At 39.8% G+C, this 25,979-nt stretch overlaps 2 protein-coding genes across 4 annotated transcripts in view; one reads left to right on the forward strand and one right to left on the reverse strand.

Moving 5' to 3' along the window:
- LOC583678 (MLX-interacting protein) overlaps nt 1-2,827 on the reverse strand; it is a 46,491-nt gene extending 43,664 nt beyond the window's left edge. For all 3 annotated transcript variants that reach the window (XM_030991626.1, XM_030991625.1, XM_783579.5), the window contains exon 1: nt 2,360-2,827. In XM_030991626.1, the coding sequence (XP_030847486.1) occupies nt 2,360-2,709 (350 nt within the window). In that variant the 5' untranslated portion in view covers nt 2,710-2,827. The remainder of the gene's footprint in view (nt 1-2,359) is intronic.
- Nucleotides 2,828-10,627: 7,800 nt separating this feature from the next.
- Nucleotides 10,628-25,687, forward strand: LOC589275 (ribosomal RNA small subunit methyltransferase NEP1). Its single transcript, XM_030991627.1, has 5 exons — nt 10,628-10,814; nt 19,347-19,448; nt 21,207-21,348; nt 22,292-22,500; nt 24,077-25,687. The coding sequence occupies exons 1-5, from the start codon at nt 10,680-10,682 to the stop codon at nt 24,203-24,205; spliced, it is 717 nt and encodes a 238-aa protein (XP_030847487.1). The 5' UTR covers nt 10,628-10,679; the 3' UTR covers nt 24,206-25,687.
- The last annotated feature ends 292 nt before the right edge of the window (nt 25,688-25,979 follow it).

Consider the following 25,979-nt stretch of genomic DNA (forward strand, 5'->3'; position numbering starts at 1 on the left):
CCCCAAAAAGGAAGCGGGCGGGGACGCTAAACATGTATATCGTTTTAAATGGCCTTACCCGATGCATATTTGGTGCATCTCATTTTGAAATTTAGGCCTAGAATAGGCTATTATATTATCGGTTTCACTAAGCAACTTGACTGAAATAATCTGTTTACTGGTAATGGTCCCTTTTCAGGAAATTATGGGTCAAAATTGACATCCATGTTGAAAATCTTGAAGCCGTATTTTAGACTCTAGCTGCGCATGACGTCATCTAAATCTCTTCCCTTCTAGTCTACGGCTACGCGCAAGGCAAAATGATTATGAAGGAAAAACTGTAACAATAGTAACACTAAAATTCAATTGAAATGTCTCTGACTCTGCCAAAAAAGCCCAAATAAATTTGCTATTGACATTAGAAATTCAGACTTTAGTTTCAGTTTCATGCTCACATACATGTAGGGTCTAGGGTAGCGCGCCCGGTATTCGGTCAATTCCCAGTATTCGGTCAGACAGCTGTTTCAACAACTGTAACAATTAAAAAAATAATTTATGAGCCACGAAACCTGCACAAATCAGGCAGCTGAACAACTTTTCTTAACTCTCAAAATTAAACCAGGTATAGGCTATAGGGCCCCGGAAAGATCTCCAACTTAACCTTGAAATTGGTCAGTGTCGCACAACTGTCTGCACTTCCGGGTTCTGTTAGCACATTCACTTACAGGCATAGCCATATGTAGAAGTCAAAATATTTGTGATTTCCCCTTAAGTAACCGAATACCGGGCGTGCTACCCTACACAACACAGTTCGTATTGTCTTCTATTGGAGTATTGATATTAATAACATTTCATCGTTTAATGACTGAAAAGGGGGCATTAACAGTCAGACCGCAGCCGGTGCGAAAACCCTCTATTTTATTCAACACGTATGCAAGAATTTACGTGTCTTGCACACATAATGTATTGCAAGTAGTGCAAACGGTCTTTCCGATCGGCAGTTTTGCCTTTATAATTGTTCATTTCTCATGAAATTGGTCTTATTTTACAGATAAGACGTTGCACTTTCCGTATACTTATATAACAATCATGTTAAATATATTTTGGGAACAGGTATTTCGCCTAGAAAATAAAGAGTCTTATAAAGAATCTTAAGAGTAGGGCTGATTTTCACATAGAAATCATTCTTGCGTCACAAAGATGTTATAATCAGCATAAAGCATAGATATTTTTCTTTACAATGATATCAAAATTATTATATTTTACGTTGTACCAGAGTCAGGAACCAAGAAAAATCATGCGAAAGTTTATGAATAATTAATAGAAGTAGTCAATTTTGCTGATGTGATAATAGAGAGTTCTGATTGGTCAAATACGTCAACTACGTCACATATGTTTTGCTTTGGTTCATTAACATTCTGAATACCATAATTTAGTAAGTATGCCTTGTGGCATGCGCCGGTAATGCACGTTCGCGCAAGTGGTTATGACAACAATCTAAGGACCTTGGATCAAGTACTTCACATGCCTCCAGGTATTTCTTTTCTACAATATTTCTTTTTTAATAATTTTTCTTATTTTTTTCAGCCAGTCGGTGGCGCGGCGGAGCTCGCTGGAGTTTAATAATCAGTTATGCATTGCCATTGCTCAGACGGCGAGCGTGCACAAGTATGAAATCACACAATTTTGCGCCATCATAGAAAGAACAAATTGGTAATTTCCAGGTTTTTAGGGTCTTAAGTACTACAGTATGATTATAAAGAGAACATGATTTTGCGTCAACTAGGTTTTGACATTATTTTGATCAGTGACTTTTCATCTTTCCAACGAATCTCAAAGTAAACAAATTAATTACGTACCAGAGTCAGGAACCAAAAGCGAAATTCCGGGTACAAAATAGCTGTTGAAATGTTACAAAAATAACGACAATAAATTAAAAGTGGTGAAAAAGGATTGTTTCCAAATTGTGAAATATGGCAAGTTTCATATCAAACTGAAGCTGAAAATCTTGAGAGTAATTACCATTGCATTTTGCCATGTTGACTGAAGTTATCGACCACAAAATCAGCTGCATGTACAACCTTAAAAATCTCATGGAAAATCTCGTGAATTTCAGCACACGTGAATGCACGAGATTACCAAAGAGACAACTGAATAAAAATCTGCGTACAGCCTCATTATCACGCACGCTGCGGTCTGACTGTTAAAATGCGCGGCTTGTCACTTGTGAGTTTTTTTAATTTTATTTCCTTATTTTACATTGTATTCAAAGGCAATAATTAAAACATGACATCATAATCATTCATTAAAAAATAATGATAGACTCTAGACCTAATCGATTGATGGATGATGGATTGACAAATTGAGAAACAAATCTTACTCATGATAAGCCAAGCTCATGCATTCGAAAAGCTTAGCAAAAGAAGAATCTATTTCCAGCTGCCTGTCATCCCCCGAAAAAGAGTAGTTTATCGTTGTTTCCTTGGTCGCATCGTCAAAATTGTAGCCGCCGCTCTTTTTCACTTTGTGCGGGTTGCTGACCATAAAATGACCCGAATGTATGGTCTCACTCGACGGGCTCTTGGGCGAGGCATCGAGGCGAGACATGCCAGCTGTTCCAGCCTGGTTTCCATGAGTATCCCTCGAAGTAGCAGGATCCCTCCATCTTGTTCCATCAAACTGAGCCATTCCAAAAGTATTTTGAAGCATAGGGAAATCGTCTCTGGCCATTTCTAAGAAAAATCGACCTACTTTACTCCTTAAAAACTGCTTTACTTATGTATCCACAAAGGTAACGCAGAAATTGTAACGCCATGTTTTTCTGCATGAAGAAGCGCTATCAGTGACGTCAGAAGACAGCTGAAACCATCGACCAATACAAAACATACACGAAAAATGCATTTACTATGGTACTTGTGAGTAGGCAAACACACCGTTTGCATAAACGAGTAAACAGTAGTCTAGTACTCGACGAAGTTTTTTCTGGGCCAAGGGAATAGTGATGTTTTTCACCCTCTGTTGGACAATATCATATTCGAATACGATATTTTGATTTGCTTATCCCCTTAAAAGACAAACGTAAATCATTCGATTATTCCTCAAAAAAATATATAAATGCCTCATACTACATAACTTTTTCTATAATTTGAAATATGTAGTATGTCTGAAAGCCTGAGAAAGGCATCTTTTCCACAATATTTTATTTTGCAGCTTGCGATAGCTAAATCAAATTAAAGTTGATCCATTTTTGAGCCTCTTCAAAACATGTAGACAATAAAGAGATTCTAGACTGGGCGCTATAGCCCCCCCCCCCCTCCCCGAACAATTTTTTCCCCTTCAAACCCCCACCCTAAAAAGTCTTAATTGTTAAAGAATATAAGCGATAGGGTCGAGTCGTGGGGAGTGGTTGGTAATCCATTACTATCATGTTATATTTTTATGTTCCCTTTTTATTTGAAAAGAAAAGGGGGACAAAATGGTAAAAAGTATAACAATTAATATCAGTTGATTTTCATCTCTATATCATCCTGGTTATTGTCAACTTTATTCTTACACTCTGACAATTATCTATGTTACACTATAACGTTGGAATTTGTTATCTAATGTATACAAAAACAGAAATTGAGAACGATCCTACTTGTTTGGATTTAAATCTATAAAATTTGAATTGAATTGAATTGAATATGCGAAGTATATGTAGAAAAAAAATACAATAACCCAACGCGCTACCCCTCCCCCCAAAAATTGTATTAAGGAATCAAGCTTGCATGGTGTAGGCCAAAGCTACCAGATTTAAATTAATTCTTTCCTTTTTACATGACACCTTCACTGATTTTTTTTTCTTCATAAGCTTCATACGTAGGACTATATGTGTTAGCTTTATTACTTTGTAAGAAGCTTTGTAATCTAATATTCGAGGAATTGGTTTAATCTTAATCTGAGAAAATTCCTTTTAGCTGCCCATGATACCACAATACTCAGTCATGTATATAATGGGCGTTTGGATTGCTAGCATCAGCACTACTACACGTATGGGGCGTGGCAAGAAAGTTGCGATTGATTGCAAGTTGCAACATTTGCAACTGATATTTGCTGTCGATTGCAATTAAAATTTCTTGGAACGCCTCACTATATAGAGTCCTAAATTTTGTATTATAGGATTTTTTAAGGATTAAAGTTTGAAAAACTAAATTCAGTTAACTTCTCCCCACCCCCTCTCTCTCTCTCTCTCTCTCTCTCACTCTCTCTCTCTCTCTCTCTCTCTCTCTCTCTCTTTCTCTCGCTCTCTCTCTATAGGCGTTGCAAGAAAGTTGAGTTGCAAATTTGCAATTAATCGCAAAACTATTTGTCTACATTTTTAAGCCCAATACAGTATCAGTGGCGGATCCAGGAATTTCTTACCGGGGGGGGGGGGGGTACGAAATGGCATGGGATGAAATCAGTATATACGCAGGATTTTTTCAAGGGGGGGGGGGTTAACATTTTTAAATCGGGCCGAAAAGTTCAGCAACCTAGCTAGATGTAGTTAGGCCTACATTGTTAAGATGCAGTAGGGCAAGACTTCCAAGATCCCCCCTGGATCCGTCCCTGAGTATCATAAATTAATAACCTGTTCGCTAATTTGATGTATATGCTTCTTGAACAGAACTTTCTCTTGAGAACTCAGAAATTTGTCAGGTTATTGCCAGACATAGCAACAGCTAATGAATTCAAAGTAGATTACACCGATAGAGATGTCACTGTGCATATAACAATGGGTGTGAATTAGATACTTCGATAGTAAACTAAACTGTATGGGTTCAGGAGGGAAATAAGTACAATTACATCGAAATACATCAGCTATAGGCTTGTTCTCACCCCCCCCCCCCCCCCCCCCCCCATATCATCAGACGTCGATCTTTGGCAAATTGAGTAGGCCTACATTGTTAACATGCAGGAGGGCAAGGATTCCAAGAAATTAACTAAGGAGCGATTCAATAACCTGTATTAGGCGAATTCAAATTATGTAACATACCATTGTTCCCCTGGATGCTGGATGCTCGGCTGACTGTAGAGTTATATACCTAAGACCTCTGAGCTTCCGGGGGCACTGCCTCTGCCAATTAGTGACCTGCCAGTGTCACAAAATAAGGTATCTAAATATGCTTATCTGATCGTAATTTAATGTCTAATAACCCTGAGGTCGGGGGCTCAGACCCTGGACCCCACGCCAATTTACGCTCCACCTGATCGTTATTACTCCACTTTGAAAAACGCTCCGCATCTCAAAAGGTGACGGACGAGACTATTGAAATTTCCTTAAGCCCCAGTCCCATATAAAGCCGGACGAGCACGGACGAGCACGGACCACTCCGGACCATCCCGGACCATGGTCTGGGGTGATCCGGGATGGTCCGGGATGTTTTGTTAAAAAAAGTGTGATGCTTTTAAAGCTACAGTCCCATATACGTCCCGGACCGTCCCGGACCATCCCGGACCCCATCCGGGGTGATCCGGGATTCGGTCCGTGTTGACACCGTGTTGGCACCGGGGTGGTCCTGGATGGTCCTGGATGGTCCTGGATGGTCCTGGATGGTCCTGGGCGGTCCGGGAGTCGACCCCGGATGTTTTTGACGGTCAAAAACTGCCGGGGTGGTCCGGGACGGTCCGGGACAATAGTTTGATCCGGGGTGATCCGTGTAGCCACCGTGCTGGGTCCGGGGTCATCCGTAGTGGCGCCGGGGCGGTCCGTGTTGATCCGTGGCAGTCCGGGAGTGAGTTATTGACCGCCCAGGACCATCCAGGACCATCCAGGACCATCCAGGACCATCCAGGACCATCCAGGACCACCCCGGTGCCAACACGGTGTCAACACGGACCGAATCCCGGATCACCCCGGATGGGGTCCGGGATGGTCCGGGAAGGTCCGGGACATATATGGGACTGTAGCTTAAAAGCATCACACTTTTTTTGAACAAAACATCCCGGACCATCCCGGATCACCCCAGACCATGGTCCGGGATGGTCCGGAGTGGTCCGTGCTCGTCCGTGCTCGTCCGGCTTTATATGGGACTGGGGCTTTAGCTACAGTCCCATATACGTCCCGGACCGTCCCGGACCATCCCGGACCCCATCCGGGGTGATCCGGGATTCGGTCCGTGTTGACACCGTGTTGGCACCGGGGTGGTCCTGGATGGTCCTGGATGGTCCTGGATGGTCCTGGATGGTCCTGGGCGGTCAATAACTCACTCCCGGACTGCCACGGATCAACACGGACCGCCCCGGCGCCACTACGGATGACCCCGGACCCAGCACGGTAGCTACACGGATCACCCCGGATCAAACTATTGTCCCGGACCGTCCCGGACCACCCCGGCAGTTTTTGACCGTCAAAAACTTCCGGGGTCGACTCCCGGACCGCCCAGGACCATCCAGGACCATCCAGGACCATCCAGGACCACCCCGGTGCCAACACGGTGTCAACACGGACCGAATCCCGGATCACCCCGGATGGGGTCCGGGATGGTCCGGGACGGTCCGGGACGTATATGGGACTGTAGCTTTAGGTTGGTTTTATGAGAATCTTTGCTTAGTTATGGTCACAGAAGAACGAAGAATATCAGTAGGCTTCTATGCTCTCTTTCCATGCACGGATTACCCTTTTCGAAATTAATGCTGAAATATGTTTATTTACATAGGCGCCGGCAGGGGGAGGGCACTCGCCTCCCCCCTCCCCCCGAACCAAAAAATGTGGATGGGGGGAGGGGCAAAACGCATTCCCCCCCCAAAAAAAAAAATAAATAAAATAAAATAAATAAATAAATAAATAAAAATAAATAAATAAAATAAAATAAAATAAAATAAATAAAGAAATAAATAAATAAAAAAAACGCCCCCCTTCCAATCATAAAAAGCAGTAAAGGAGTAAAGATGGTTTGTAATTTTAACCTGAATTATATCACATATAAAATTCCATTCAAATAAAGGGAAGTAAACAGGAATTAAATTTCCTAAACATTGCGCATGCCACCTATATCAATGGTTTTTTTTATAATAGCGATACGCGCATGTCGTGGATACCGCCTATTGTGAGAGAATGGGAAAGCGTGTCTGTTTTTGTTATATGGGTGAGAAGAAATGAGCCCCTAAACGCTGGCGCACTGATGGGGGGGGGGGGGGGGGGTTATTTCTTATTCGATACCAGTGATTTACAAATGTTGCTGGAATAATATGATTTTCCGGTATTTTTTCTCAATTTTGTGTGTAAGTCATACCTTTTTATGCGTTTGCTGAAAAATTAGAATTTCCCAAATTTACAGTCGGGCGAAAAATATGCTTATTTAGAAGCCTTCATGTAAGGGCCTGCAGAACGGCTGGGCTCGGGGGCTCGAGCCCCCTCACTTTTTGAACAATTATGTTACAGAGAAAAAGAAAGAAAGACAAGAGAGAAGAAATAAGTGACCTGCCAATGTCACAAATGAGGTATAAAAATATGCTCATCTGATCGTAATTAAATACCTAAAACCCCCGAGCTTCCGGGGGCTCTGCCCCCTGGACCCCATGAATGGCCTTAAAGAGGACCACTGTCTGTTCAGCTGCATGACTGTAGAGTTAAATACATAAAACCTCTGAGCTTCCGGGGGCTCTGCCCCGTGGAATCCCCGCCAATTAGTGACCTGCCAGTATCACAATTAAGGTATCTAAATATGCTTATATATCTGTTATCTATTAGATATATATATAAAACTAATTTGAAATGCTAGAGCACCGTAATGGCAGCTATAAAGCCAGGGTATACTAATCTCCCTCTGCGCCTCAGAATAGTTTACTAGATCGATGGCGCATTATGCTGGAGTATTATTATTAGTTGGGGAATTTCTTGTTTGGCTGTTAGCCCCCCCCCCCCCCCACCCCCGCCACCACCACCACAAAACTCTCTCTCTCTCTCTATCTCTCTCTCTCTCTCTCTCTCTCCTTATCTCTCCCTCTCTCTCTCCTTCTCTCCATATCTCTCTTTATATTTATGTATCATCGCTATTGTGCGTTTTAAGTACTTTAACAATAATGATGTTCATAACTCTATAATGCAGTGTGTACCTCTCTCTCTCTCTCTCTCTCTCTCTCTCTCCCTCTCACTCTCTGTCTCTCTGTCTCTCTCTCTCTCTCTCTCTCTCTCTCTCCTTTTCTCTCCCTCTCTCTCTCTCCTTCTCTCCATATCTCTCTTTATATTTATGTATCATCGCTATTGTTCGTTTTAAGTACTTTAACAATAATGATGTTCATAACTCTATAATGCAGTGTGTACCTGTGTAACGCGGGACGATCCGTGCGGTTCTGGGTTTGCTATCCGCACAGTCTGTCCTCATTTTGTTTTACGTGTATATTTGATAAAAGGAAGCAACTCGGTAAATCATGTGGTAGACATTTTTTCTAGAAATTACATAATAATAACTCTCTACAATTTTTTTAAAGCAAATAGGCCAGTCCTTTTGAAAGTAGAAGTGAATATTTTATTTAAAACCTTTATTCTATGAATATCGGCCCCACAACTGTTGTAATCTATTATGCTTTTGTACGTGGCTTCGTTCTTTAACCAACTCACTACTAGTATATACTCGTGATCCAGGCCCCGCCCCAAGTATTTGGGGGCGTTTCGAGGTTTAATGAAGGCGTTAAATGGGAAATAAAAGTGATTATCTTGATTAAAAAAATTGTGGTTGAAAGTGAGTGGGGGAGGCTAGAGTATTTAAGATAAGGTAGAGCGTAGCACAAATTGGCGGATGCTCAGGGGGTAGGGGCATTTAATTACGATCAGGTGAACATATTTTAATACCTTATTCATGACACTAGCAGGTCACTAATTGGCGTATGTTCCAAGGGGCGGAGCCCCCGGAAGCGCAGGGGTTTTAGGCATTAAAATAACGGTCAGATGAGCATCCAGGGGCCAGCCTTAGGGCACAAGGTGGGGTCCAGGGGGATTTTAATATACTTTTTCAAAAGTGTGGGGGGGGGGGAGGGGGCTTGAGCCCCCAAGCCCGCCGTTCCACATGACCTGACAAGTATTGTTTCCCTGATCCGTATATAGGACAAGGCCCTGGGGCAGCTAGCCATAATCCGATATTTGGGTCGTTTTCCGGTCAGAACTAGCCCTAACTATCATTCCAGGATTTTGTTTGAGAACCTGAGACAAAGTTACCCAATCCCTTTAAGTTTCAAAAAGTAGACTTCATTGACCTGTACAAAGGCTTAGGAACCGGGGGGGGGGGGGGGGGGGGGCTTGGGGGCTCAGATATCATTGAGCCCCCCAATATTTTTTGCGGGGCTTATAGATATCATTAAGCCCCCCAATCTGTTGGTGGGGCTTAGATATCATTGAGTCCTTAGGGGCTAAGATACCATTGAGCCCCCAATATTTAAGTGGTGCTCAGATATCATTGAGCCGCCCCCGATACTTATTGCGGGGCTTGGATATCATTAACCCCCCCCCTCCTCCCCAATCATTATATTCTAGGCATGAAACTCATGTATACCTATAATCTACAGGCTTACCATTCAAATATAAACATGTTATAAATATTTATTTGGGGAGGAGGGGGGGGGGGGGGGGGGAGGGGGGCTCAGACATCGGATCTCGCATATCATTGACCCCCAAAAATATATTTGGTGGATCTCGGGGGTTAAGAGGTAAGAGCACATTTTTTTCTTTTTTTTTTTGGTCTCGAAATTTGAACATTTGACATTTTGTTCCGTTGGGGGTGGGGTAAGGTCACCTTTTTTAGGTCAGCCATTGGCATAATTTTTTTTTCTTTTTTCTTTTTCTTTTTTCTTTTTATAAAAAAAAAAAATCAAAGGGGGGGGGGGGGGTTCACAAAAAACATACACAAAACATACACATAAAAAACACAAGGGGGGTTTAACCCACCCCCCCCCCCCCCCCTGCGTACGCGCCTGTATACAACAGTGCTTGGGGAGTCACTTTTACAAGGTCTCCTCGTCTTTCTATTGCACTAAAATGCATTTTATGAACTTGTTCCTAATAGTTGTTCCTTTTATGTACTCTGTCACATGTTATGAATTTGTTCAATGGTATTACATTCATTTTGGAAGAAAGACAAATAAACTTGAACTTGAACTCTGTATTGATAGAGTAGTATTTAGTAGTACTAAGACTGCGCAAGTCTTTGAAAATAAAATGAATCCTCTTCAATACAGTCTCTACATTTTCTACCGTCTAAATCAGCTGTGCTAAGAGTAAGTAGTAGCTTTTGATATACAATCATCATTTGAAAGAAATATTGTGAAAAATATTTTAGATACGGACTCAAGTGCGAGTTTCATGGTAAATATCTGTTTGATAAAATTTCAAATTACAATCTGGGTTTCGGCATGTGATCTATATGAGAGTAAAGAGTAAGATCACAGCTTTACATATGTGTAGGTCATCATTTAGTTAAATGTTATATTATAAGATTTTTAATATTTTTAAACATCCAAATCTATATTCTCTTTCTCTTGGGGCCGTTACCGGTAGCCCGGCACGAGCAAATTCCTTTTTTCCTTTTCGATTGTACGATTCGGAGACACTTTAGCTATCATTATTGGTGGCTAGCCTCCTCCTTATTGGTCGCCAGTTTCAAGGAGCGGCTTGTAATACATGATTCAATATATTGGGCTACTTTTGGCGACCAATAACTTAACTCACACTAGCAGACTAGAGAAGCATGGCGTCGCGAAATCACGATGAAGACGATGGAGGCGTACGAAAGAAGCAGAAAATCATTAAAACCATTCATGACAAGAAACAGAAGAAGCGACTTATTGTAGTCCTTGAAAAGGCCTCCCTAGAAACTATCAAGGTATGGAATATCTGGTTTTATTTGTCATGAAACTAAGCAGTGCAAGTCCTTACTTTCTTAGTTTCTTATATTAATACTATGCCCACCTATTCATAACGATGTGGGTAAATACAATCGACAGCGGCGAGTAGACGTAGACAGCCAGACGTAGTCGTCCATGCCATGGCCCATGCGCATGTTGTTGTTGTTTGTTGTTGTTTTAATTTATAGGCGTTTTTCATTCAGAAGTGAATATTTACGCCTCTTCTCTCAGGATTTTTATTCCTTTAAAATTAGATTTACTTTTTTTGATATATAGATTTGGATAAATTGGATTTTTAAAAGCTAAACATTTATTTAATGATGAAGAATTCAGTGGCTGGCGAGCAAAAGGCTTATCGGCTAAATAGGACGCCCAAGGATCAACTCGGACACGGTACGTAGTGACAAGCTTCTCAACTCAGCCTAATGCTGAGCCTAGGCCCTCCGACGTCCACCAATATGTCTAGTCGTCTCCATCGTGTTTCTTCAAAATTTTGACCGAAAACCAAAAAATAAAAAAAACAGATCATGATACATGAAGATTTTAAACGTTAATATAGACTCTAGACAGTTCTCTCTTCTAATTTATTTATTTATTTATTTTTTTTTTTTCCTCTTTCTCACTCTTCTTCTTCATGTACATGTATACTCACTATAACAAGCGAAACATATTGGGCTCAAATAATTATGTGCGGTGCAAGGTGGTTAGTAGGGGTACAGGTGTACCCCTTTAGATCTAACTACGAAGTTAACCAGAGCCTGTTGGTGATTAATATCTGTTGATTTCAGGAGTATTGGGATTAATTCTTCGTTTTCTATTCCAGATTCTGTTATAAGCATGGCTCTCTCTATAAGAAAGAGTGGGCACTTACATAAAAAATGTTTAACTGTTTCTTTTTGGTGCTCACAGTTTGGACAATGACCTGTCTCATGTTGATTCAACTCAAAAAGATTATTATTTAAACCTAAGTTTCCCATTCTTAGGCGATGAAGAATAGTTTCATGATATCTGTTGTTCAGGTAACACACAAATGTTTTTGATACTAGAGTTTGCGTTTCCCGTAGGGGGGATGATGTTTCATTCCATCTTTTTATGCCTCCGTTACGAAGTAGCCGGAGGCATTATGTTTTCGGGTTGTCCGTCCGTCCGTACGTCCGTACGTCCGTCCGTCCGTACGTCCCGTTCTCGTGATCGCGTTATCTGAAGAACCGATTGATGGATTCCTGCCAAACTTTAGTCATGTATGTATCTTGCAGAGCCGATGAACTGATTAGATTTTGGGGTCACAGGTCAAAGGTCAAAGGTCACAGGGCTCATTATGTATGCAAAAACAGCTTGTGATCGCGTTATCTAAAGAACCGATAGATGGATTCCTGCCAAACTTTAGTCATGTATGTATCTTGCAGAGCCAATAAACTGATTAGATTTTGGGGTCACGAGGTCAAAGGTCAAAGGTCACAGGGCTCATTATGTATGCAAAAACAGCTCGTGATCGCGTTATCTCAAGAACCGATTGATGGATTCCTGCCAAACTTTGGTCATGTATGTATCTTGCAGAGCGGATGAACTGATTAGATCTTGGGGTCACGAGATGAAAGGTCAAAGGTCACAGGGCTCATTATGTATGCAAAAACAGCTTGTGATCGCGTTATCTCAAGAACCGATTGATGGATTCCTGCCAAACTTAGGTCATGTATGTTACTTGCAGAGCCGATGAACTGATTAGATTTTGGGGTCATGAGGTCAAGGTCAAAGGTCATGCGGCTCATTATGTATGCAAAAATAGCTTGCGATCGCATTATCATTAGAACAGATTGATGGACTCCTGCCAAACTTAGATCATGTATGTATCTTGCAGAGCCAATGAACTGAGTAGATTCTTGGGTCATGAGGTCAAAGGTCAAAGGTCATGGGCTCATTATGTATGCAAAAATAGCTTGTGAACGCATTCTCACTAGAACTGACAGATGGATTACTATTTAACTCAGGACATCTTGCAGAGCCAATGAACTGAGTAGATTTTAGGGTCATGAGGTCAAAGATCAAAGGGTCATATATGTATATAATGGATTACAATTGAAATTGATTTGAAAAATTTCTTCTGTTTTGGTTTGTAAAATTGCTCCATGACGGAGGCATCATTTTCGACTGCGCGCAGTCGAAGTTCCATCTAGTTTGCCATATCTCTATGTAGTATTTCTTTATAACATAATTTGATTCTGCTCTGGTAAGAGCGTTGTTGATTTCTATATTTTTATTTAGTCCTGCTTTAGCAAACTTATCTGTTATCTCATTGTGTTGTAGACCACAATGACTGGGAATCCATTCGAAATAGACCTGGGTGCCCTTGTATTTTAGTTGACTACACAGGGTTAAAATTTCAAGAATGAAAGATTCGTCTTTACGAGATTCTATGGCCTGGAGTGAACTCAAAGAATCAGAAAAGATGACTGCCCCGGTGTAGAGTCCTGGGAGTTGTAATAGCCATGTCAGGGCAAGTACAATTGCGGCCATCTCTGCTGTATAAGACGATGTGTAATTAGCCAGTCTCTTAGATTGAGAAACATCATAATAAGGTACATGAAATGCAGCAGCAACAGAGTCTTTATCTGGCGATCTTGATCCATCTGTATATATGTGTAAATAATTTGTCCATTTCGAATTTATCAATTCTAGGGCTGCTTGTTTTTGGGCAAAACAGATATCTGTTTTCGTTATTACCTCTTTTAGCTCTGATAACACATGGGGAGGGAGTATTTTCCAAAAGGGTGTGTTGAAAAAATACTTCATTGGATCTTCTAGTATGTAACTGAATTTTAATGTACAATCCTTGGTTCTACGTCCAAAAGCTAATCTAGAGTTAGTACCTCCAAGAATATTAAATTGCCAACAATCTTTCACATCTTCGTTCAGAGGGTGTTTGCGCATACTCTCGATTCGTTTTCTTAGTTTAATTGATAACATTTCTCGCCTTAAATCAAAAGGCATTTCGCCTAGTTAGACTTGCAGCGTTTTAAGGGATGTACCTTTCCGAGCGCCTGCACAAACAAATAACGATTGGTACTGAACTGAGTTCAACATATTTTTTGCGCTTGTCGTAGCCGAGTTGTATGCTTCGCAACCATAGTCGATAATTGATAGTATTAATGCTTTATATATCATCACTAGTTCTTTAGCATCTCCAGACCACTTGGCGTATGCTAGACTTTTGATAACATTAATCCTTCCTTTACATCTTTTACTAATATCTAATAAATGAGGTCTCCAAGTCATCCGTTTGTCAAATGTGACGCCGAGATACTTGTGCTCTTTATGTGGTGTCAACTTTTGACCTCTTATATATAACTCGTAATTATCATCATTTGTATTGTTCGAAAATAAGATAGGAGTCGTTTTCTCTACCGACATAATAAGTCCAAATGGATTGAGCCATGAGTTCAAGGAGTTTAGATATTGTTGTATGTTCTGGATATTTTGTTTTACATCATGGCCTGATTCCCAAATTACGATGTCGTCTGCATAAATCAAGCTATGTATATCTGGTCTCAAAGGTATGTCACTTATCATTATATTAAAAAGGAGGGAGCTCAAAATGCTACCCTGGGGTAAACCGTTTTCAGGATGCGTAATTGCCGATTTGGCATTACCTATTTGCACTTGAAAGGTACGGTTCAACAAGTAGTTTCTCAAAAAAATCAATATGTTTCCTTGGAGACCAATTCTACGTAACTTGACGATTAATCCTTTCGTCCAGAGAGTATCATAGGCTTTGGCTAGATCAATAAATACGACTATGGTTTTCATACCCACAAATAGATATTTCTGAATTTCATTTTCTAAATGTACTAAGTTATCTATTGAGCTTCTCTTTTTTCTAAAACCATGTTGTATACTACTCAAAATTTCGTTTTTCTCTATGAACCATTCTAATCTCTCCTTTACCATACTTTCTAATATCTTGATAAAGCAAGGTAATAATGAGATAGGTCGGTAGGATGTTAGTTGGGAGGAGTCTTTATTTGGTTTTAATATTGGTATCAACATTGCGTGTTTGCATTGTTCCGGAATCGTCCCAGAAGACCATATTCTGTTATAAAGACAGAGTAATGTTTTCCTAGCCCTGGTTGGAAGGTTTTGAAACACAGTATATATCAAGCCATCTTCACCAGGGGCTGATGTCTTTTTTATATTAAGTACTTTTTCGAGTTCCATCATAGTAAAAGGTTCATTGATAACTGAATCATGTTCTCCTTTATAATCAATAGATTTATATTCATCTAGCAGTTCTTTATTTCCCTTTTTTGTTTTACTACTGATCTTCAGAAAATGCTTTCCAAATTCGTTAGCTTTTTCTTGATCATCTATAATTACTTTAGATTCTACTTTTAGTGCTGATATCTTAGAATGAGTTTTATTTGGATTACCCTTCAGACAACGAATCAAATTCCATAGTTCTGAGATTGAAGTGAACCTGTTTTAGTTTTGAAGTGTAATCCAGCCAAAACATTCGTTTTGTCTGTCTAATAATCCTTTGGGCTTCGGCCTTCTTTTGTTTGTATAATTTTAGATTTTCATCATTCCATACTCTCAATAACCTATTTTTATATTCGTTCCGTTCCTTAATCTTTATTTTGCATTTTTCTGTCCACCATGGGACGGGGTTGAATCTCGCATTCTTGTTTTTATTTCTTTTGGGTACAGTGTGTAATTCATTTAAGATATTATTTAGAGATTCCATGAAGTTTCCGTAAAAAGTTTTGACATCTGCGTCTAGCAGCGAGTCAGTGTCCATTCGTTGATCGCACAGTTTATTGAATTCGTGCCAATCTATCTTCTTGAATGACCGTTTTAGAGTTAGGTCATCTTTCGTACAATCTGATTTAGGAGTTTTTTTGTCGATTTCAATATATATTGGAAAATGGTCACTTCCGAATTTGTTTGATAGCACTTTCCAGCTAGTGGAACTGGCTAGAGCGGGAGTTGCTAATGATAAATCTAAACATGAGGTTTCGCCAGTAGTTGGGTTTAGGCGAGTACCCGAGCCATCATTTAGGAAGACTAAATTGTGTTTCAGTAAATATTCCTCAATCACTTTTCCATTTTTATCTGTATTTTTACTGCCCCATTGAACATTATGAGAGTTAAAGTCTCCCAATATTAACATTCTACGTTTATTCTTTATTTCCTTTATCAAGAAATCTAGTTTATTCATAATTATGTCTTCACATGGATTATAGTAATTTATCACGGTTATGGATGTGTTGTCAAAATACAAATTAATCTGTTGCATTTCGATGTCAGTTTCTATGATTGGGTAATCATAATTTAAACTGTTGTGTACATATATGGCACATCCTCCACCGCGCCTTGTTTTCCTGCTTTTAGCAAAACATTTGTAATTAGCGATTTGTATTTTGTCGTGATCCCGGAACCATGTTTCCTGAATACATAGTAAATGAATGGTTTCACTTTTTATAGAGTTTAAGTAGAGCAATAACTCATCCCCGTGTCCCTTTAATCCCTGTGCATTCCACTGTAGGATGCGGAATGCCATCTTAGTTCCTTTAATTAACTCGCTTGCATTAATAGCTGACCAGCAGCTATCTTAATTAAAGACAACACCTCTCCTTCTGACTTATCTTTCATAATTTGGATCATTAGGTGAAGAAAGAAGGTTATCAATTCCTCATTTGTTGCTTTAGTTATAAAATTTTCCTTGATTTGTGAAGACGGTCGCACTGTTTTTTCGCTAGTTTGCCTATCTTGGCGTTGTGGCAAGGGAGGATCTGCCTTTGGGGTGTGATCCGGAAACACATGAGAGTTATCGACTTGGGGGTTGGGGTGGTTTTGCTTTACTGTATTTAAATCAAGATCAACAGATGGTTGGGGATTATTTGCGGTGTTTAGATGTTGTTGGTGACGAGCTAGTTTACGCTCCAATGGTATTGGAGCTTGCGCTTGCATATTATCTTTTTCTTCTTTCAATTGGCGAGCGGCTTGAGCATAGCTGAGATTATTCAGCACTTTTATCTTTTGTACTTCTTGCGCTTTTTGTGCTTGTTCGCATCCATTATATGCAGCGGAATGTTCACCTCCACAATTTACACATTTGGGAGTGTTCTTTTTTATGCAATCGTCGAAACTATGCTCCTCTCCACATCTGACACATCTCTGTTTCTGTTTGCAAACAGCTATGGTGTGGCCAGATCTTTGGCATTTAAAACACCTGGGGCTTGAAGGTATATAGGGTTTGACCTTTATTCTTTGGAAACAAAGAATGATGTCTTGGGGAAGTACTGTAGCTTCAAATGAAACAATTACACTCCGAGTTGGAACTAAATCTACATGTACATTCCCATCTTGAGGTTCTTCCCTCTTTCGATTTTTCCTTACTATTCTTTTCACGTTAACTACCTTTTGACTCATTAGTTCTGTTTCTATTTCTTTTTCTGACATCTCAGTCGGTATATCTGATATGACACCTTTCTTCAAATCAAGTTTCAAATTGACCTTCACTGGTACGTTATCAATGATTTGTATATCAGACAATTTCTTATGTTGTTTCGTATCCTTGCATTTAACGAGAATTCCGTTCCGGGTAGACTTTATAAATTCTGGCGATGAGCCGATACAGTTTTGGATAGATTTTGCGATCTTTAACATGTTAACGTTTCTTAATGATTTTTCCCTGTCAATAGGTGTAATGAAAAGCTTTAGATCTTGGTCAGTTGCTATTAGAATTACTGGATTTTGGTTACGAAATACTGAGTTTTGTGGTTCCATATTATCTGATGACGAATCCTCTTTTAGTGATAGGTTCTCAACATTGATACTTCCTTCACGTATCTTTCTTTTTTTTCTTTGAACACTTGCAGACGTGACTGTCTGGAATCCGTCCTTTAGCTCTATTCCTAAATCTTTGGCTTGGTTGCCTGAATCAATATCTGCCATAGCGTTAAGTGAGGAGTCGTCGGGGTTCATGGTCCGCGCCGCGTGCGGCGGGAGATTTAAATCTACTTTGATTTGTTAACTTATTTATGGTGCAGAATTATGTATAAAATGAGCCCAAAATGTTCGCTTACCTTTAGCAAGTCATTTCCTATATGAAACTAGAGTCGAAAGTATGGAAAGTCCCGTGAAAATCCGATAAATATCCAAAAAAATTGCAACAAGCAACAGACAGACAGCCACGTGCACCGACCTAGCATCCCAATGTGCTGCGGACATTGGGATGTCTTACTCTTTCTTAGACTCGTGTTGAGCATGTTGAGACATAACGTATGAGGACTTCTTTACTAAAACTGATGTCGCTAATCAGTAGGGGCACTGGTTCGAGAAGAAGGATCGTCCGCGTAAACGAGGATCGTCTTCGTAAACTTGTAAAGGCGGACGGACGTGTCCACAAAAATAAGGATCCGCATTTTTGCAGATGTTTCATATTTCCAATCTGTGTATTGGCGATGCGGAAAATGGATTCCGCATTGATATTCTTGATGCATTTTAGAAGTCTACATTAACTTTGTACAGAGACTTTCACGTTCTTTTTCCTTTTGAGTAGATCTACAGACCTCTTTACAGAGTATTATCGTACTATACCGGGGGTGTGTGCAGGTGGACCACTACACCGGGGTTACTCTTATACGAATAGTGCAGTGGGTTCTTAACGTGCAAAGGTAGTGACTCTTCTCTACACGGGGCCTCCATTTAACGTCCTATCCGAGGGACGGAGTGTTTTCCACTTGACATAGCCTGCGTCTATGAACAAGGGAAGGGGCACGTTAACACACAACGCAGGCTTCAGTCATCCGCCTGGGTGGGAGTCGAACTTGGGATCTTTGGTTCGACAGACGGACGCTTTACTGACTGAGCCAACTCGCCTCCCCTTATGATATGAGCGATAAATCCTCGGGAAGATGGACAACCCTTAAGAGTAGATGGTGAACTGGGGTTATTTTCTTACGCGGAATCCGTTTTTTGCATCGCCAGCGCGCGGTTCAGGAACCCAAAACCCGCAGAGTGCCGGTGAAAAGAAACGTCAGAGAAAATGGGGATGATCCTTATTTATACAGGATGCAAGTTGTCTGCGTTTATGACGATTATCCTCGTTTATTCAGGCGATCCTCATTCTCGGACCAGCGCCCCTACTGCCAATTCAGAATCATATCCATAAACATACAGATTAATTTAATGAGGATCTGAGATTCTGCGTTCTTGGAAATTGGGTGGACAGTAACTGAGGACAACTAAATAGTTCAAATCATTTATAAAAACTCAAAAGCAATGGTATCTCTCACTTTATTTTAGAAAAGTGGGTAGACAAAATTGAAAGAGTACACAATTTGCTGCACTTGGTCCTTTCTGTCCATTTAAAAGTTACACTTTCTATTTTCTGGACAACATTTTGATGGATAAACCACAAAATGGGTTAAAATCGGTTTACAAATACATATGGATTCAGTCATGCTTGTTATAATTTAAATCTGTTTATTAATTTTTGTCTTATTCTCTAGTCACCAAAGGGGTATGAGTTGATGAACTGTGATCATCACAAGCATCTGATGAAGAAGCATAAAAGGGAGCCATCCGACTGCAGACCGGACATTGTTCATCAGGTAAATATCTCCCTGGTCCCCCCCCCCCCCCCCTCTCTCTTTAATTCCTCTTTCTCTCCCTATCACTCTATCAGCCTGCTTTGCCAATCTCTCTTATATTTTCTCCCCCCTCTCTCTCTCTATCTGAGGAGGCGCGATAGCTCAGTGGTCTCGTAATCCGGTGACCCGGACTCGAAACCAAGGCGATGCGCTAGTACCCCTTGGTAAGGCATTAATCCTCATTACCAGATCCTTCGGAGATGACCTACATGTAAAGCCGTCGGCCGTCTGGTTGCTTACTTACAAGCATTTATGCTTACCGTAAATCTCTGTGTATAAGGCGCACTTTTTTGCCGCCGAAAAAAATTGAATGTCAGGGGGTGCGCTGCGCCTTATGCACAGGTACAGAATTTTTTTTTTTTTTTTTTTTTTTTTTTTTTTTTTAGTTTTGATTTATGGCCCTATGCCTGGCAATGTCTCCCAGCTCAGTAATCAATGTGTTGACTCACCACTCGGAAACTACAACAACACTAAAATTTGTTTGTCATCTTGGTTTGAAAGTAATCTTTCTAATAGATCTCAATATGTAGTTTATAATAATAATTCCTCAATTTTTTTTATATAACAAATGGTGTACCACAAGGTTCTATCCTAGGACCTAGATACTCTATTGTTTTTAATTTACATTAATGATCTTACACATTCTTCTAAAAACGACATTGTTACTATTATTTGTGACAAGTTTACAAGCACAAATCAGCGCCTTTAAGTGTACCTCGATGTTAAATGAAGGTCCTTCCCCGCGTGGGTTTTCGGCAACAAAACAACAACAACAACAAAACAATTTTTTTTTTTTTTTTTTTTTTTTTCCCCTCCCCAAAATAGGGGTGTGCCTTATACACAGGTGTGCCTTATACACAGAGATTTACGGTACTTACAAACATTTATGCTTTCTTAGTAGTCAGGTAAAATAACCACCATCATTCAATCTCTCTCTCTCTCTCTCTCTCTCTCTCTCTCTCTCCGTCTCTGTCTCTCTTTCTTCTCCCTCCCCTGTATCAGTCTGTCTTGCTGTCACTTTCTCTATGAATTAGTCTCCTATTGTTTTCCTGATGCTGTTTGACAGTCCTCTCAGTTGAGCTGGTCTCCTCTCTCTCTCTCGGCCCTCTCTGTATTAGTCTGTCTTTCTCTGCCCCTCCAAAACTTTCTTTGTCTTCATTTTGTCTCCTCATCTCTCTTCCAGTGTTGATGCTGCTTGGCAGTATTTTTAATTGAACTAGGAGTAGTTTCACAAAGACTAAGATCGACTTTAAGTTGGACTTAACTAGACCTAGACTTAACTACGGCAGGCCATTCATGCCACTGGTTGCTCTCACCATTGGTCTTTCAATTATGATCTTTAGATAATTTTTTTTCTTCAATAATGAACTATCCAAAAATGTAAATTCTGTAGACATGTGACCATGATTTGTACGTCCCTTGAGAGACCAATGCCAGTAAATGTTGATAGAAAACAATGGCATGAACGGCCTGCCATAGTCCAACCTAAAGTCAGTCTTAGTCTTTGTGAAACATTCCCCTGGTCTCATTTCTCATCTCAAAACATTCCTTTTCAAGTCTTGATCGTTTTTCCTGTTTACACGCGCCTTGAGCACTCCACAGAGTGGATTTGGCGCGATATAAGTTACATTATTATTATTATTATTATCACCTCTCTCTCTATCGGTCTCTCTTTGCCCCTTCCACGCTCTAATAAATACTCCCTCATCTCTCCCCCAGTGTTTGCTGATGCTGTTTGACAGTCCTCTCAATCGAGCCGGTCTCCTTCAAGTCTTCGTCCACACACAGCGCAACGTTCTGATTCAGATCAGTCCTCAGACCAGGATCCCAAGAACGTTTGACAGATTCTGCGGTTTGATGGGTAAGACTAGAGAACATTTTTATAAACATAAGTCATATTTTCCAAAGACATACTTTTAGTCACCAAGAATGTTCTACGGAGTCTGCTGTTTGATGGTTAATACAAAAGGACAATATCAAATGGAAGTCTATAGTTTGAAAAATGTTTTGTGTCAACAGTTTTGTGTCACCAGAAACTTGATATATCCTGCATTATGTGTACTGGTAGTACAAAAGAAAAATATAAAAAATGTAAGCCAAAATTGAAAAAGAAAATCAGTTTGTGCCAGGTATGAACTCTGATAGATTCTACAGTTTTTGCTGGGTTAATTAAACCACAAATTAATTTACAAGCGGACCCCCCCCCCTCCCCTCTACCATGATTAGTTCCATGTCACCAGCATAGGCTTCCAGATTATGCAGTTTGATTGGTGTGACAAGAAAATACTGTAAAACATAAGCCCCACCCTCCAAAAGTGCTAGTTTCTTGTCCCTGCATACATCCTTTCTTTCATCAAAATTATTTGATAAAGGAAAGTCTAGCAAAAAGGTTAGCCATTTTGGGGGCAAGTCTAATATAAGGTATTTGGTCATTTGGTGGCCCACATGTCACTATAAAGTACATGTATACAGTCAAACCTGTCTACAGCGACCGCCCAAGGGAAACATAAAAGTGGCCTTTGTAGACAGGTTCCTTGTACATGTTTCAATGAGAAACCATTTACAAGGAAAACAAAAAATGTGGTCTTTGTAGACAGGTGGTCACTAAAGCAGGTTTGACTGTATTATGATATCAAGAATTTGAACTTATATAAAAACTATAATTTTTTTCACATTGGATCCGATTCAGGCTTCTAATTGGGCTTGCAAATTAATACAATCATCAGACGTTCTAAAATTCTGCATGTGGTCGATAAAATAGAAAAAATAGCTTTGATGTGTTGTATTCTTTTGACCCCCTGCAGTCCAACTCCTTCACAAGCTGAGCATCCATGCTGCAGACGGTCCTCAAAAACTCCTCAAGGTCGTCAAGAATCCCATTACTGACCACCTCCCTGTCGGCTGCCGCAAGATATGCAGTTCCTACAGCGCAGAGAAGTGCGTTAACCCCAGAGAGCTGGCAGAGTCAGATGAGCCTGTTGTCATAGTGATTGGTGCAATGGCTCATGGAAAGGTAAGGCAATCCCTCACCAATGTATGGCTTAAGATATATTCCCAAAGAAAGCTTGAATCCAAGGATACACTTTATTAGCATTTCAAGTAAATTAATTGATGACCTGACATTTTCTCTTGTGCCAGGTTTTATCTCGTCAAAAGTATGGGGTTGGGATAGAGTTGCAATTGGGTTTTAGGTTAGTTTAATGGTCAGGAATAAAGGTTTGAGTTGTTAGGCATATATTTTAGTCTAAGGTTAACTCTTTGTTTGCTGTAGATCGAAATTAGAGACTTCCCATTTTTGTCTCGCCTGCGTAGCAAAAAGCGAGACATAGGCGCCGCTTTTCCGGTGACGGCGGCGGCAGCGTCAACATCAAAAACTTAACCTAAGGTTAAGTTTTTGAATTTTTGATATAATTTTTAAAGTATAAGTTCTTAGTCAATGAAACTTTGACTATAGGGTAATCACGTATCCCCAATCATGTGAGTAGAATTTTAGATCACAAAGTCAAGGTCAAAGGTCATTTCAGTTCAACAGACTTGGACTATGTTGTAGCATCATCATCGAAAACTTAACCTAAGGTTAAGTTTTTGAATTTTTGATATAATTTTGAAAGTATAAGTTCTTAGTCAATGAAACTTGGACTATAGAGTTATCAAGTCTCCCCAATCATGTGAGTAGAATTTCAGGTCACTAAGTTAAGGTCAAAGGTCATTTAAGGTCAACAAACTTAGACTTTGTTGTGGCATCAACATCAAGATTTTCAAAATGCTTCTTCTTCGTTATTTTTCAACCGATTTTGATTCTGATTGTTTCGTATGATAGGGCTAGGAGGGGGATTTGAAATTTCTACACAGAATCGTGAAATTCATTATCTATGCTAATTTATGCAAATTTATTCAAAATCACAAAAAAGGCTTCGTCTCCTTCATTTCTTGACCGATTTTGATTTGGTTTGCTTTATATCGTAGAGCTAACTTTGGTACACTAAAATTCTACACAGAATTTTGAAATTGTTCTCCATTAATTAATTATGGTAATTTATGCAAATTTATTCCAAAAATAACAAAAATTGCTTCTTTTCCCTCATTTCTTGACTGATTTTGATTTGGTTTGCCTTATCTGGTAGAGCTAAATTTGGAACACTAAACTTCTACATAGAATTTTGAGATTTTGCTCCATTGATTATTTATGGTACTTTATGCAAATGAAATGAAATTATGTCCCTTCCAGGGCATCAAATTTTTATTTTTTGACCAGTTCAAAAGTGTACCACATAAAATTTATGATATTGTTGTTGCGAGATGTGGATGAGTGCCACGTCATTGACGTTCTGGTTTATCATATTGAATTGCGTTATGCAGGCGAGACCGCCGAGAGCGTTTCCCTTGTTTAAATTATATGGTACATGGAAAGCTGTGTGTCTGATGGAAGACAACTGTGGGAGTCCAGTGTTTGTTCAATCAGTCGGAAAGAGCTAAGCTTGGAAAATCAGTTGTCGGGAATCAACAGGAAATAAATTGTACCCAGGGCATTTGTCATAGAACCAAAATAAACACCCATTTAAACCTCAAAATTCTCTCTTAACACCTAGGTGGAGCCGGACTACACTGAAGGAGATGTATCCATCAGTCAGTACCCTCTGTCTGCTGCCCTCACATGTGCCAAGATCTGCTCGGGTTTCGAGGAAGCATGGGATATTGAAAGTCTTGCAGGAACGTAAAACTCCCATGGACGCCCAACCTATGAGACTTTCTTACGCACCCGTACAATATTACTGACAAACGTGAATTCATAAGTTGAGATCTGCCCTCAAGAGTGCCAAGATCTCGTCTTGATTTGAGGAAGTGTGGGAGGTTGGAACTTTAGCTTGAAAATACATCATGCACAGATGCCAAACATTTTGAAGACTCCTCCTTTGTGTACCTTTTCAATATCATCAACAACCATATAATCCCACTTGTCTGCAGCCCTTGACCCGTCACTGCTGTTTGTCATGGCATCAAGGACAACCCATTATTCCAGTTTGCCGTCTCATGCCCTCTCGTGCGCAGTCATCTGCATGGGGTCTGAGGAATATGCGATGTGGAAGCTGTAGATTCTGCACAGCTGTCAACATTAGAAACTGTTATATACCAGTACTGTACTGTTCCCTTCATTTAAGCTGAATATCAACCTGCCTACTGCCCTCTTGTGTGCAATGATCTACTAAAGGATTGTTCACATTATGACAATAATTGCAGTAGCTGTTTTCCCCTCTAAATGAATGGCCAGGGGGGATGGAAAAAGTTAGTTGCACACAACAAAGGTCCTTTACATACCGGTACTCATTTACCTCTGTTTTAGAAGATGCAGAAATGTGAAGTCCTCTATGTTAATTTTGCCCCAATGGTTTACCGCTGCATATGTAAACAAGGTTTAAGAGTTTAGGGAAGAGCGGGTTATAGAAATCCTGGAAGGGTGTTGATCTGTTTTGTAGACTTATAATTTCAGACTGTATTTTTTTTTGGGGGGGGGGGGGGGGATCATGGACTAGTCAAAATGGGCGAAATTCATTATTTTGACACAGGAATTCAAAGGTGTTGCTTTGAAAGAAAGCAATTAAAAAAAAAAAAAGATCAAGTATGAATGAAAGTTACAGAGATGTCAAATTTTGTGGTGGTGAACAAAAAATCAATATCCTCAAGTGTATAGGTTACACTGATGAACCTTATATTTACTGCAATTTAAATACAAATGAAACTGGTTACATCTAAATGAATTGGATGTCAACATATCGTTTTCTATCTTCACATTGTAACCAGGCATCTGTATAGAAAGAACAACTGACAGTGTAATAAAACCTCTGAAACATATTTGTGCTTAATTGCTGTTCTACAAGCAAAGGTCATATGAATGAATGATGGTGAATCTTGAATAGATTATGATAACTAGATAACAACAAGTGAATTTGAAAATTGTCAATCTCATAATGTATAATTCAAATATGGACCAATCAAGCCAATCTGCTTTTGCTCTTTTACTTTATGTGTCCTACTAGGGATTTATTATTATTCAGCTCTCTCCTAAATTACATGTACACAAGTGTAAGGCAGGGTTCTGTTTTACCTTCTTCTAGAGAATGTTCAAAAAAGCATACATGTATATTAAATGATAGCAAGTGCTTTTTATACATACAGTCATTACTAAGTATGTATGGGTCAAATGTTTGTGTCCATTCTGTTTTTGTGTGTGTGTGTGTTTGTTTTTTCTCATGACAGTCTTTGAAGGGGGTGGGGGAACTGGTTGACAAAAATAAAGTTTGACACATGGAAATTAACTTAACCCCCCAAAATATTCAAGGCTTCAAATAAATATCTTTCAAACTAATTTCAAAGTTCTACAATCGTAATTAGTAATAACTTAGTCTGCAAAGAAACAAACAAATAATTAGATGTTACCTTTCAGTACTCAGACAGTGCTAAATGTTAAGACTCGCTCATTCATACACAAAAATA

This window comes from Strongylocentrotus purpuratus, unplaced genomic scaffold, assembly GCF_000002235.5.
Source record: "Strongylocentrotus purpuratus isolate Spur 01 unplaced genomic scaffold, Spur_5.0 spur5_scaffold_2, whole genome shotgun sequence".
NCBI lineage: Eukaryota > Metazoa > Echinodermata > Echinoidea > Camarodonta > Strongylocentrotidae > Strongylocentrotus > Strongylocentrotus purpuratus.

Excerpts from the sequence above, each read along its gene's own strand:
- LOC589275 (XM_030991627.1), top strand. The coding sequence starts at position 10,680 with ATGGCGTCGCGAAATCACGATGAAGACGATGGAGGCGTACGAAAGAAG. Across the intron at positions 19,449-21,206 it reads GACCGGACATTGTTCATCAG|TGTTTGCTGATGCTGTTTGA; the intron begins GTAAATATCTCC and ends TCTCTCCCCCAG. Across the intron at positions 21,349-22,291 it reads CAGATTCTGCGGTTTGATGG|TCCAACTCCTTCACAAGCTG; the intron begins GTAAGACTAGAG and ends GACCCCCTGCAG.